This window comes from Parasteatoda tepidariorum, chromosome 8 (genome assembly GCF_043381705.1).
Source record: "Parasteatoda tepidariorum isolate YZ-2023 chromosome 8, CAS_Ptep_4.0, whole genome shotgun sequence".
Taxonomy (NCBI): Eukaryota; Metazoa; Arthropoda; class Arachnida; order Araneae; family Theridiidae; genus Parasteatoda; species Parasteatoda tepidariorum.
In genome coordinates, this window is record NC_092211.1 from 35,258,296 (window position 1) to 35,272,621 (window position 14,326).

At 28.3% G+C, this 14,326-nt stretch overlaps 1 protein-coding gene across 1 annotated transcript in view; it reads right to left on the bottom strand.

Annotated features, from left to right (window-relative positions):
* Positions 1-14,326, bottom strand: part of LOC107455980 (cell adhesion molecule Dscam1-like) — a 428,665-nt gene that overhangs the window by 274,204 nt on the left and 140,135 nt on the right. Inside the window, exon 5 of the mRNA XM_071184630.1 lies at positions 12,544-12,837. Coding sequence (XP_071040731.1) covers positions 12,544-12,837 — 294 coding nt within the window. The remainder of the gene's footprint in view (positions 1-12,543; positions 12,838-14,326) is intronic.

Below are 14,326 nucleotides of genomic sequence, written 5' to 3' on the forward strand. Positions count from 1 at the left end.
GAATGAAATCATGACTCAACATAAAATTTATGTGAAATCAAGATCTATTATAAATTCATATGAAATTTATGTGCATCAAGAATTTATCTTAAATAGAAAATTCACATGATCGAAGGGAATTTTCATGATATGATGATTCAGTTTAACAAATTTAAAGGCCCAGTTTACCTCAAAGTTGGTCTATATTTTTGTGACATGTTTCTTTTTTTTATTTTCAATGTTAAAATACCAGTAACTAAACATGTGCTTCAAATATTCAATACACAATGCACGAGCAAAAAGTGTTTTAAAGCTTCATATTGAATATTTGTTATTAAAGCATGAGTATATTTTAGAATTTTTAAAAAAAAACTGTTTATCAAAATTATCTATGACAGCTCTTACATAATCTACATAATATATATTCAACATTCATAAGTTTTCAATTATTAATATTCTAAATTACAGTAATTTAAATTTTACATGAATACTACAGTAGCTGAAAATTAACATCGGTAAGCCAATTTAACGATCTGAGTGATTACTACCTCTTAATATCTTCACTTCGAACTTTTCAACAGCTTAATCTTTAAATATTTACGAAAACGAATAAAAAATAGCCAGCTTTAAATGCGAAATCAATTGAAAAAAGGTTCTTTAATATTCAACACTATATATACCACAGCCATTTCCACACAATATTTCTAAGTCTTTACTGCTACGAAATGTAGCATTTAAGATGATGAAACAAGTTAAGAAACTCTTTGCAGTTTGTACTAGGCAACATTCAGTCGAAATGATTCTTGCCCGGCAACAAATTGCTTCTAATACGAAAATCGCGTGTTGTTGCATTTGTTAGAAGATTAGACTTCCGCGTCTGATTTGCAGCTCCTCGCTTTTACGAGCGCTGATGGCTTGCTAGAGGGGATAGGTAAATAATCAACTAACAGTTAATATATTGCTATGTATAAAAGGAAAGGTAATGTTGTATACTTTCCAACCACAGACTATATTTTCGGATAATGACTCTATTAATCTATCCAAATATGTACTAATTTTGATACTAGCAATTGATTTCCATTTTATGAAAGTGATAATTGAAATTTGTTATGCAAAAGTATTTGAAATATTTTTTTTTCAATTTACTTAAGTTGAAATAAAATTGAAACAGTACTTTTTGATTATCCAGATAGTCCAATTGATAATTAAATTTAGAACATCTTTACATTGTTCAAATTGGTATGATAAATTGTTTTCAACATTTCTGCAGGAAAATTACAATAAGATAAGCGAAAAAAATTAACTTTCACCTGAAACTAATTTAATATGCATCTGAACTCTATTAAACTTATTGGAACTATTGAAACTTTTTATTACACATGAAAAATATAAGCGCTATGATACTTGTTTTATATATGATAATAACTCTATACGATTGTCTACAACGAATCAAGCTATTATATCTTGAGCAATAAGGATAGTCTATACTATAAATACTGTATGTAACGCTAAAAATATTTTTTGTATACCTCAGAATCAAATATTTTTAAATGTATAACATGGAATTTATACAATATTTCGTTCAATTTCTTTTATTTTATGTATGCAAAGATGTAGTCTGGAAATATGTATTTTTGTTATGAAATTCATCGCTTTAATATATTTCATCAATTAAATTACTGATCAAATTACAGTCGTAAAATATCAAGAATACAGTGAAGATTAAAGATTTTTCTTACTTACGCAAAATGTTTTTACTTAAGAATGTAATTAAATATTTATTTTATTAAACTAATTAATTTGCACATATTTTTTACTTAAATTTAAACTTATGCACCAGTAATTGCATGTTTCATTAAAACTAATACACTTCTTTTAAACTTGAAATTTTTTTAAATTTCCTCTAAATGCAATCAAATTGCAATAAAGTTTGTAAATTTCATTGAAAGTTTTAAGCAACAAAACTGGAGAAGATACAATCATAGATGAGGATACGCATAATTAAAAAATGACATTCGTTTTTGCATTTATGCTCATATGCATTTTATTCAAAAGAAGGACTAATTTAACACGAAGTTTAAAAAATAAGATTTTACATAAAACTGTAAAAAAAATACATACGAGAATAAAAAAACTAGTCTTACTTTTTGATTAAACTGAAGTGTCCTTTAATATAATATCATCTTAAACATATTATTAAGCTACAAATAGGTTTGGAATAAAAAACTTTTTTTCAACATTTATGTAAAATTTAAATGTAACATATTTATTTCGCATACTTATTACTCACACATTTTACAGACTAATCAGTTTCAAAGCCAAGGTACTTATTTTTAAACTTATTTTAATTAATTAAAGAAGAATTTCCGGACGCTTTAATTACAACAATTTATAAAATATTTTCAATTCCAAAAATAAAAGTTAACAGTTATGCACGTTACTCTCACGTCATCTCTCACACCTTTGCTCTTTTTAAATAATCAAATTTATTCCGAATTATCCGTCACATACAGCTGTGGCTTTTAGAAAGGTTTAAACATTTTGAAAGACGTTTCTAAATTTATAACTTTGTAAAAGTTCTTTTAAATAAGATTATGCTGTTTATTATCTCATAAACTAGAATCATGATGCTAGACCCAAATAATAATTTTTAATGTGTCAAAATTGATCATATTTTATTCATAATGAAATCAAACATGCTCAGAATTATTAATTTTTCTAGTGCTATTAAAATGAGTTATTTTTTTAGTTTTAAGGTAAATTTTTATAGCATTTACTATGTACCACATTTAAGATAATTATTATTATTAGGCTAAATTTCCATTATTGAAGATGCCATGTAGATTTAAAGAGTTTAAATTTTCTGAAATAGTTAACCCCTTAACGATCGGTTTATTTTCAAGAAAACGATCATAAAAGTGCCTATTTTTTTTATCCAATCACAAATACACGTATTTGATTAGTGCTGATATCTAGCTTAAAATAAACTGACTATCTGCAGTTACCTTAAACATATCCTGGTACTGCTATTTGGTGTGCAAAATGAGAAATAAAATGTTTTCCAGGCAAAGGAAATGAATTTATTCTTATTGGCACGTTACTACTGAACACTCCAGCCCAGAAATATCACGGGAGCGAGAAATAGAGGGCGAAACCTCTCTCCGTCATTTACACGGGAGCAAGAAGGAAAGATTTAAAGACAAAAATTTTCAATTAAAAAGTTAAACTCCAATCTTTATTTTAGAGTTCAATTCTTTTCTTCTGTACTATGCGCAAAATTCTAAGGTGAGTCCTAAAAGAATGAAATAAATTCCATANATATATATATATATGTATACTATTTCTTAAACATTTCTTTGGTGATGATAATTTTTTCTTATAAAGTTAATGCTCATTTAAGTTTGATTGCTTGTTGCTTGCATAAATGTAGATAATATATTTTCAGACCTTGACATCGCTCAGTCATGATGATTAATATATACTTATCCTCTCTTAAAAGCTCTACTTGTCAGTTTAATGCTAAAATATTTTTAATCAATAGAAATAATACAAATTATTTAAACTAACCATTTTATGGAGAAAAAATACCCTTTTAATCAGATATATCTCGGTTACTCAATTTACTTTATTCCCTATCACCCTAATAACGTTCTCGTTCATTATATCAAAAATCTCCGAAACTGCTTTACGTATTAATTTATTTGCAATGTAAATTTAATATATCGAAATGATTAAAGAAGGGAAAAAAGAGATTCCTCTCGAAAATAACTCTTTCTCTAAGTGAAATGTTAAGAGAAAAGAGTCATCAAATTATCTCCTTTACCCCCACAATAAGAAGAACCCAGAAAAATTATTAAATCCATTACCGCAAATACAAATAGATTCGGTATTCCAGCCACGAATCCACCCAATACCCCCTGCACTCTTTCCTTTCTAATACTTTCTAATACTTATTCCTCGGCTTATGAAAGCGGAATAAATAATGTAAAGGAGGAAAAAGGTTATATGCGGTAAATTATTTGAGCCTTGGTACGCCCAAGACTATTGATTCCCATTAGGGCAGGGATCATTAGATTCGCTTTTCAGGATGGGGGCATCAGTCTTTCTGCCGTCCCGATCACATCAATCACTGTGACTGTGATCACTTTTTGCTGCTTTCATTGAAAAGGACACGCAGTTTCTTGATAAAACTCGAAGGGACAAGGGACAGTCTACAGAATATCCCTCTCCTACTGTCTTACTGCTTGTAAACACAAAAATAGGTCGTGTTAATTGAAGTCGGATAGCTCGCTGAATTAATGGCACGCTTTGTTGAAAATATAATAGATGATCCGAAAATAATAAGTAAACAAATGGGATTTTAACACCTTTGACGTTTCAAAGATGTTTAAATAAAGTATATAAAATAAATAGTACTGAAAAGTATTTAACACACTACAGAAGATTTTTAAAAAATCATTTATTAAGAGCAAAATATATATATTCCCATTTTGTGCCTGTTCGGTTCAACTATAATCAAGCAGTGGAAATTTGGTTTTTTGAAATTAGAGTCAATGGGAAAAAAATATAATGTGTTTACCTATTTTTCTTTCCAGGATGATTATTTTTAAATTCTTGTGTGACACTGCTCGTTTTAAGAAAAATCAAAATTTTCAACGATGTTTAAATAAAGTATATATATAAATAGTACTAAAAGTATTTAACACACTACAGAAGATTTTTAAAAAATCATTTATTAAGAGCAAAATAGATATATTTCCATTTTGTGTCTGTTCGGTTCGACTATAATCACGCAGCGAAAATTTGGCTTTTGAAATTAGAGTCAATGGAAAATATATAATGTGTTTTTCTATTTTCTTTACAGGATGATTATTCTTAAATTCTTGTGTGACACTGCTCGTATTATGCCAAATCAAAATTTTATTCTTAAAAAACTGAAATTTTACTTTTTAGAAAATAGGTTTTAGAAAAAAAACAATGAAACATTTTAAGAAGTAAAGAAAAATGAAACTTTTTTTAGATATCGATTTCAAATAAAGCTCATTTTTAGTATATTTGTTGGAATGGTTCACCTGAATTTGAACACAAGTTAATAGAAAACATACATTTCTATATCATATGAGACAACTGCCTCACATTTATTTCACTTCCCAATTAACATAAAACCATAAATTAATTCAATGTAATATAAAATAGAACGCATTAATATGTTTTAAATTTTATGATCCACTCGTATTTAACAATTATTTAAACGTCTTCTTTGCATGATTCACACTTATATGATCCAATCTTATTTAAAAATTGTTTAAACGTCATCTTTATTTGATCCACTCGCATTTCATAACTATTTAAACGTTATCTTTGATGATCCACTCTTCTTTCAAAATTATTTAAACGTCCTCTTTGCATGATTCACTCTTGTATGATCCACACTTGTTTAAAAACTATTTAAACGTCATCTTTGCGTGATCATTTTTTTTTAATTTAAAAATCATATTTTTGTGATCAACTCTTTTTTTTAAAAATTTAAAACTCATCGTTGTGTAATCCACTCTTATTTAAAAATTATGCAAATGTCAACTTTGTAAAAATAATTATTAAATTTATATTAAAAAGCAACAATTAGCCTACCTGAATATATTTCCTAACCAAAGGAAATTCTTAAAAAGTGTAGCATCTCTTACAAATTGCTTTTATTACAAAGAGAAAAGTATTACTTTTAAAACTAAAAAAAGAACTTCTCTAAACAATAGTAATGATTCTAAAGTTAAACAACCACTGCGATAAAACTAAAATATGTTTATTTCACTTTGATCACTGTTTCAAAAAGTAAAGCACTTTCCTTCAGGTTTGCCTCAGAACATACTTTTTTCTAGAGTCATAATATTCATGACCACCCTTAAAGTCCAGGAAAACCATTTGGCTTTCTTTCTTACGTAGCTGTGCAATAGTCGAAGAAATGTGTTCTAATTGAATTCTAAGAACATTAATTTCCCTCCTTATATAAAAGACAAAATCCATTTTCCTAGGTCCATTAATGCATTTATTTTTAAAGTCAGCGTCGTATTAATGAAGCGGCAAGTTTTATGATTAGCGTCATAATAAAAATTCCTTTTCGACGCCTTAATAAGGCCGCGGGGAAATGTTTTCATTTCGTTTTCTTTGAGCAAGGCTTTTGAAAATGCTCTAATGATTTCTGAATTATTATGACTTAAAATCGAACGTAGAACAAAATAGCTGTCAGGTCGTCGAAAGGGTGTTTCTGTCGTTAGATTTTTATGGTGTGTTAATGGTGCATAATTCGAAAGAGCGATTTGTGTAAGGAGACCTGCAAGCAATTGCATAATTCGATGATATTGTTGTTTCGAGTGATTTTTATTAATTTTTTAAACGAATATTGATTTTTAGTTATCCGAGCAAATAAATTGGTTCTGGAAAACGATAAACTTAAAAAGTGCTTTTTTTATTTCATTTATAATGCGGTGAATTAGATTTGTTTGATTCTTAACCTCCCACTGGAGCTAAAAATAATGGGATATGTTTTGAGGACGACATGGGATTCATTTTTAATATTTATTCGAATGCAATATTGGTGCGTGTGTATGCACTCTACCACAACTTAAATGGCGACCCACTGTGCGGGGAGTTTTTCGGCTCTAAGGAGGAAAGTGCTTTCCAATAGTGTAGTTAAATACAACTGCCAGCTCCTTAGCGTGGGGAATTAAACTACCGTCCCAAGTCTTGATAAGCGAAAAAAAATCATTCGCGCTGAAAACTAAACTACTGTTGAACTAAAAATAAGCGTGTTAGAACAAGAAACTTGTGTTAGGGAAAAGGTTTTAATAACGAAAATTTCCTAATTTATAAGACATTTTTAAACACACTGGGTGAGCCGAGATGGCTCACAGGATACAACGTTTACCTCTCACTGAGGTGATCCAGGCTCAAATCTCAACGGTGGCTAATTGGTACGAAGTCTGATTCCGGCTTGCACTGACCATTGTGTGTTAGAGTCACCTTGCAGTTGGGATAGCCGTGGAAGATTTTCGTGGCTTTCCTCTCCATTTAAAGCAAAAGCGAGTTCCCGTTTAAAAAATCTTCCACGAAAGCTAATCTGTCCCAATAATTTACCAATCACCTTTTATTTTGGGTTGGGCTCAAGAACACAAGGTTCTGAAGCTGAACACTGATATTCGTAAATTTAGAGTTGGGTAAGCAGGTATAAAATAAAATAAAACAAACTAGAAAATATTAAATTAAACTTTTATTTCGAAATTTATGATTTTTGTTAAATTTTGAGACAACTCTTGTAGAAACAAAAATTCAATTGAATAAAAACAATGATGTAAAATAAGTTGCATAAAATCCTTTATTTTATTTCAGTTATATTAATTCCAATTTTAGTTAGATAAAAGTCATTATTTTTAAATTTATATAAGAAGTTTTTATTTTTAATGACATTGAAAGAATTATTCTACCCTCAGTGAAATAGAAATTATTTATAATGATTTAAGATACTGCTGGGATTTGTATTCCATATAAAATTTTAATTTTAAAGAACCATATATTATAAAACTGAAAGTTCAAAAATATATCGAGAAATGTCCGTTAAAGTTATCGATAAAACTGAGTAAATTATTACCCCAACGCGAAGCAATTTTCCCAATTAGTTATTTTTATTAGTTTAAATGCAGCACCAACTTCAGAAAATAGTTAAAGTTGCTAATCATATTTCCATTTCCATCTATCCCCTGTGTGTGTATTTCCCTGTGAAAATTCAAATTCAAATCTGTTCGTTAGATTTTCTATTTTCAGACATGTGATTATAAAGTTGTAATAGAGATTTAAACTTCAAGTCTGAACACTTGTCATCAGCTCAGTCAATTGATTTTATTTAAATGAAAATAGCTGTCTTATTATATATTTCAGAGCCCTCTATGGATCATTTTACTTACTAGTAAGACGTCGGCTAATTTTAAGCAACATGTCATTAAATTTGACTTCAAACAAATATTTTGCTGCGTAAAGTTTAAGAAATGTTTTTATTATAATTTATGTATGTTAGATTGTTTTGTAAATTAATTAAAATATTAGTTAAATTATTAGGAGTTACTTAATAAAATTTTAAGATAGTAGTTTTTTAATCTTTTTGTATGAATAACCCAGATGGAATGTAATAAATCATTCTAAGTCGTTTTATTCATTAATTTCATTTTGAAACGGTATAACGTGCGCAAGTGTAAAATGCTGAAAATTGAATTGGAAACTTAAAAAATTCTGATTATCGAATGACTCATACAGAAAGAAAAAAATGCTGCATTGCATAGTAAGGGCATTTCTAGTAAAAAAAAAAGTTAAAAAAATAAAAAATAAAAGGGTTCACATAAATGTTGCAACAAGCTTCAACGGGAGTTAGGACATATCATCAGGATAAAAATTGCATAGAAGCCCATATTTGCAAGAGGTTGTCATACGCCACTAGGGGTGCTTCCCTAATATCAACTATTTCTTCGTGCACTTCTAATCAAGTCATAATAGGAAGGCGCACTTAGTGGCGTACGAAGACAATTCCATGCACGGGTTTCAATGCAACTTTAATCCTGATGATGTGCCCAAATTCTCCTAGAAGTTTGTTGCAATATTTAAGTGACCCACTGTAATATATAAAGTCTTTAATTTTGGACAAAAAATAGGCTCGACAAAATTCAGAATGAAAAGTTCATTTTAAAAAAATATCAGTAGCTCTAGAAGCAAGACTAATTTCATATTTGAAATCCTCACATTCGAATTAGGAAAGATCAAGTACTTGTGTAAATGCAACAAAAAAATTGTTCCAAAGTGTAATTGAATCAATCTTTATTTCATAGATTCTTTTCTATGAAGTAAAATAAAATTGAACAAAGTAAAATTTAAAAAAATATATTCTATTTTATTATTGCGCATTAAACAATACATAATCATATTACACCTCATTTTTGAATTTTAAAAAAAGTGTGTAATGCAGAAATAACAAGTAAAATGAAAATATTTTTTATCTTAAAAATACTTTCACATCTACTCTCAATATTCAATAAATGAAGAGAATGTCTTCATTTACAAGAAATTCAGTTTGGGGATTCTATTTTTTTTTTATCTTTTAACTAAAAAAAAAAGCTTTTAAAGACTTAAAGTTTTAATACCTTCCTCAAAGCAAATACCACTTCAGATACTAATTACTTAGATGCTCTTTTTTTAATCTTCTCTTTTTTACTTTTTTATTATAAGCTTTTTAAGACTAGAGTGCATTCTTTCCGAAACAAAATGTTTTCATAGATTATGCTTAAACTAACGGTATTTTCTTTAACCCAACATTCATGCTCAACTATTTTAAAGTTATTTAAAAATTCAAATTACTTACGAAAAGGTTGGTTTAATTATATTCTCATCATGTGCTTCTGTAGATGAATTTTTAATGGTATTTAAAATCAACGAATACATTCCCAGAACTTTTTTAGTTTTCTCAAAAAATACAAATTCCTTGTATTTAAAACTTGAATACTTGATTTATTTATATTTGACTTACATCCGATACTTGATTTATTTATGCATAATCGAATGTAATCTTATACATTCTTAATTGTTGACATTTCCGCAAAGTACTAACTCATTCTAATATTTAAGTATTGTTAAATTAATAATGTATTTTTAAGAATAACACATTTGTACAATATATTCAAACATTTTACAGGTTTGTAGAAAATAAATAACGTTTGAAACTATCCATTGTCCTGTGTATAAATAAAATATATGTGTTTTAAACATAAATTGGAAAAATTATATTAATCCTTGTTTGTGGTTCTCATTCTCAATCCCTTGTATTTAAAATACAAGTACTTGATTTATTTATATTTGACTTATATCCAGTGTTATTAAATTATTTTATTAGTTATTAAATTATTTATTATATTAGTGTTATTGTTAAATTGATAATGTAGTTTTAAGAAAAACACATTTGTACTATATTTTCAAATATTTTACAGAATATTAAAAAAATAAATAACGTTTGAAATAATCAAGCGCCCTGCTATATATATAAATAAAATATATATGTTTTAATCAAAAATTGGAAAAAATATATAAACATTATAGTTGGTTCTCATTCTCAATCCATTGTACTTAAAAGTACTTGATTTGTTTATACTTGACTTATGATGGTGCTTGATTTATTTATGTATAGTAGCATATAATCTAATACCTTCTAAATTGTTAACATTTCAGCAAAATACTACATCATTCCAACTATTAAGTATTGTTAAATTAATAATGTGTTTTTAAGAGTAACACATTTGTACTATATTTTCAAATATTTTAAAGGATAATAGAAAATAAATAACGTTTGAAATAATCAATTGTCTTATGTTAAATAAAATATACATGTTTTAATCATAAATTAAAAGAACTATATTAAACATTGCTTGTGGTTCTCATTTAAATTTAATTCTTGTTTAAAAATATTTTAGTGATTTATTATAGTTTCAGTAATTTAGTAGCGCACGATTTGTAATTTTGTCTTATCTTTAAATTACTTTTTTAGAATAAACAATTTTTTATAACAAATTAAATATTTATCCTTTATTTTAGTTAAATAAATGCTCATGGTTTATTTAAATGATATTGGTATTGAAATTGAAATTTTTGGTACTTCCCGATGCCATTTGTATCGTTTTTTAATGTTTCATTAGATTTATGTAATTTTATTTCCTTTAAGTCTTTTCCTAACTGTTTCCTTAGAAGTAGCAAATTTTAACTATGAATTTTGATAGACATTATAAATTTATTTTATTTTTATTAAATATTTGATTTTTTGTAAATTATTAATGTTTCTACTACCAAATTTAGTTAATGTGAATTTAATTATGCTAAAGTAAATTTGTCATGTCATATCTGAGTTTGATTCTTCCTAATATTTCTCTCAGAAAATATGATTATTCAATGGGTTAAAGTTTGCCTTTTTATACATTGTTGAGAATTTGTATTTGTAACAAAAGAAGTATGTTTGTAATTGCTGGAGTTAACATCTGAATATTTTTAATTCAACGAAATATTTTCATTCAAAACTTTCGATTTCTGTATTTTCCTTGCAATACAAAGTGGCGAACTTTTAGTTTGCTCACAAATTTACTTTTCTTTAGAAGGATTTTTTTTTACTTTCGCTTTGAAAACGTAATGAACATTTTATAAAATAATTAGTTTTATAGGGCAAAGTTTAGTATCACAATTAAATTTGCCATACATGATAAATTTCTAATGGATGATTCATGTTATTTGCATACAGATTTTCTGTAAAAATAATATTTTGTTTATCTATTTATTCTCTAATTTTTCACCTCAGAGTCTTAAAATATATCAAAATATTTAAAACGACAAAAAAAAACTTTCTTTTGCAGGAAAACCTTTATTTTCTAGAAAAATATTTTATAGTTACTAAAAAATGAAAGCACAAGATGGGCTACGTCACAATCATCACACGTTGGCTTTGCATATAGAGGTTGTTGATACGACGTGGAATACTACTTACTAAATCTTGAAGTGCAGTCGCATCAATATTATTCCTGGTTTTAATAATGCAATCCTTCAATTCTGCCGAAAATAATCGAGTATCATCCTTAAGATGCCGGTTCTTTTTACCGTTAAATCCATTTTTACTGTAACATGTTGCGGGGCAAAATATTTGATGTACCGTAAATTTTACTCTAATAATTACCGTAAAAATACTGAATCACTCTAATTAAATAAATGTTACGATACAATATTTTATAGTAGAAAGAGTTTTAGGGTAAGATGGATTTTCCGGATGATACACCCTAAGTGCTGAGATCGTAACTTGATTCGGATTACTTTGCAGCTTAGTTGTCCATTTTTACTTTGAATCATTTGATTTAGTTGTGTATGGTAATATACGCACGTTATACAAATATTGTCTGCACATTTTCTTAATGTAGGCAAGTAAAACTATTCACCTAATTAAATATGTGTACTACCTAATAAATTAATAAACCAAATTGTATTAGCATTTTTTTGGTAGTATGCCTGTTTAGGCAGTGGGGGTGCGATTGTTCCTGTTTTTCAGTGGCGCCATCTATGGTCAGGAATTCGACTTCTGCCACGCCATTCACACAGCCACAGCCCGTTTATAGGGCGGGTCACATTCTCACACATTCACACACAAAGGAGAAAGGACATAGAAAACACAGAACGAGAAAGAAACATCCATGCCTTGTCCGGGATTCGAACCCAGGACCTTTCTGATGCAGAGACAGTTCCCTGTCCCCTACACAAGCCGGTCGGCCTTAACAAATTTAGCATGTGTTATATAAAAATGTTGCTTAAGACAGCATAAATAATATAATAATCAAAAATGTATCTTCTGTGAAATTCTGGAAGAAGTAAATATAATTGAAATTATGTAAGAAATTGCCTACTAGTATCAGGCAATTATTCACTACCAAGTAATCAAAAATGAAATCTTCTGACATTCCCCGCAATTTAAGAACGGTTTACAAGGTAATGACAGAAAAGTCTTACCCACTACAACTAGATCTGTCTCAATTCTTTCCTGTCCCACACTATTATTAACAAGACACACGTATTTTCCACTGTCCATTACAATTGCTCTGCGGAAAACTAATGTTCCTCCCATAAGAAATATTCTTTGGCTTGACGATATGGGTGTTGTTCTTCCTGATTCTTGTTTATACCATTTATGCGTGGGAACTGGATATGCTTCTGCAGCACAGGGTAAAAAAGCTATTTCCCCTAATTGTACTTTCACCTCCTCTTCTCTGTGTGTTATTCTTGGTGGTACTGTACTGTGTGATTCTGAAGAAAAAAGTTAAATTAAGGAAATTATTTCTGAAAGTATAATTTACAATAAGTTTTTCCCGCTACACACAAAATGAATGTAATGTAATATAAAATTAAATATAACTATTGTTATTAACTCTTTAAAAAAAAATTATATTAACGACTGTTTTTTTTTCGAGGAAATTTTTTATGTCTACAGATCTTAACTACCTTTTGAATCCAATTTTGACCAAAATATCATTTTCCTGCTTTTTTTTAAATGTTATAAAATTATGGACTTTACTTTTTCGTAAACCGTTTGAGTTTTGTTTCCTCGTCAAGTAGAACAGAAGTTTTGAGGATTTAATAACTATCTCTTTTAGTTATTAAACTGATATTTGTTTCCTTATTGTTCTTTTTCTCAAAACTACTTTTTCGTTTATTTTCTCTCCATCAATGAAATACCATAAAACATTTTAGTTCAAAGTACGTGAAATTTAGCATGAATGTTTTCCGTACATTTGTCTAGGGAATAGTTTGCGGGCTAGTGGATTAAACTATTATTTTGTATTTTACAGTTAAAATAAAAATATTTAATTTCAATTTGGCCTTTTATTCCAAATACGGCTCTATATTTGCTGTAAAATATCTAAATATTAACCTTTTGAGTCCAGACGGAATTAAAAAAAACACTGTCGAAGAATCCCAAATAGCGCAACCGCGCTTTCACTAAATGAGTACAAAAAGACCCAAGCTGCTCGATAGCGCTTATTTTATTTTACATCGATGAGTCCCAATCGGAGCAATAGCGCTTCTTGTATTTGTTATTTAACGTGTCTTTCTCTCTTTGATTGCAAAGCGATCGGACGCATTCTTGCGTAAGTGTTTCTCATTGCTAATAATTGTGTATTTCAAAATGATTAGACGAAGCAAAGCAAAAGGTTAAAAAAAATTAATCCAGATTTACTATTTAACTTTTTTTTAATTTGGTGCATACCCAAAAAGGTAGAATGAATCGAAAAGGAACATCTATGTGATCGTATTATTGACGAGGATGACTACTATAAAGTGCAAAATACAACGCATTTGGAGTACTTCAGAAGGTAGTGATAGTGATAACAATAAGATGAAAAAATTTATTTTGTGATGTGTTATTGCAATATTATAGCATTATTCCACCTATTGTAAAATATATTATTTACATTAAAAGGAGCTGTGTATACTTGCTTCAGTAAATCTGAGCACACGATATCAGTAATTGGTAACGCACCGTCTGTTGTCCACAATGCTTGAAGTGTACTGGGTTTTCTTGACATAAAATCTCAATAGCACGATCGCGCTGCTTGGGACTCAAACAGTTAATATAAGGCCTAATGCTTAGTCTATTTTCTAAGAAGATTCTATGAAGTCAAAATAATGAGAGAAAAAAATTAACCAAGTTGTTTGTTTTTTGAAAAGGGGTCAATTATTGGCTGTTTTTGAGCAATTTCTTCCCACGTATTTTTAATTTTTTTATATTTATAAA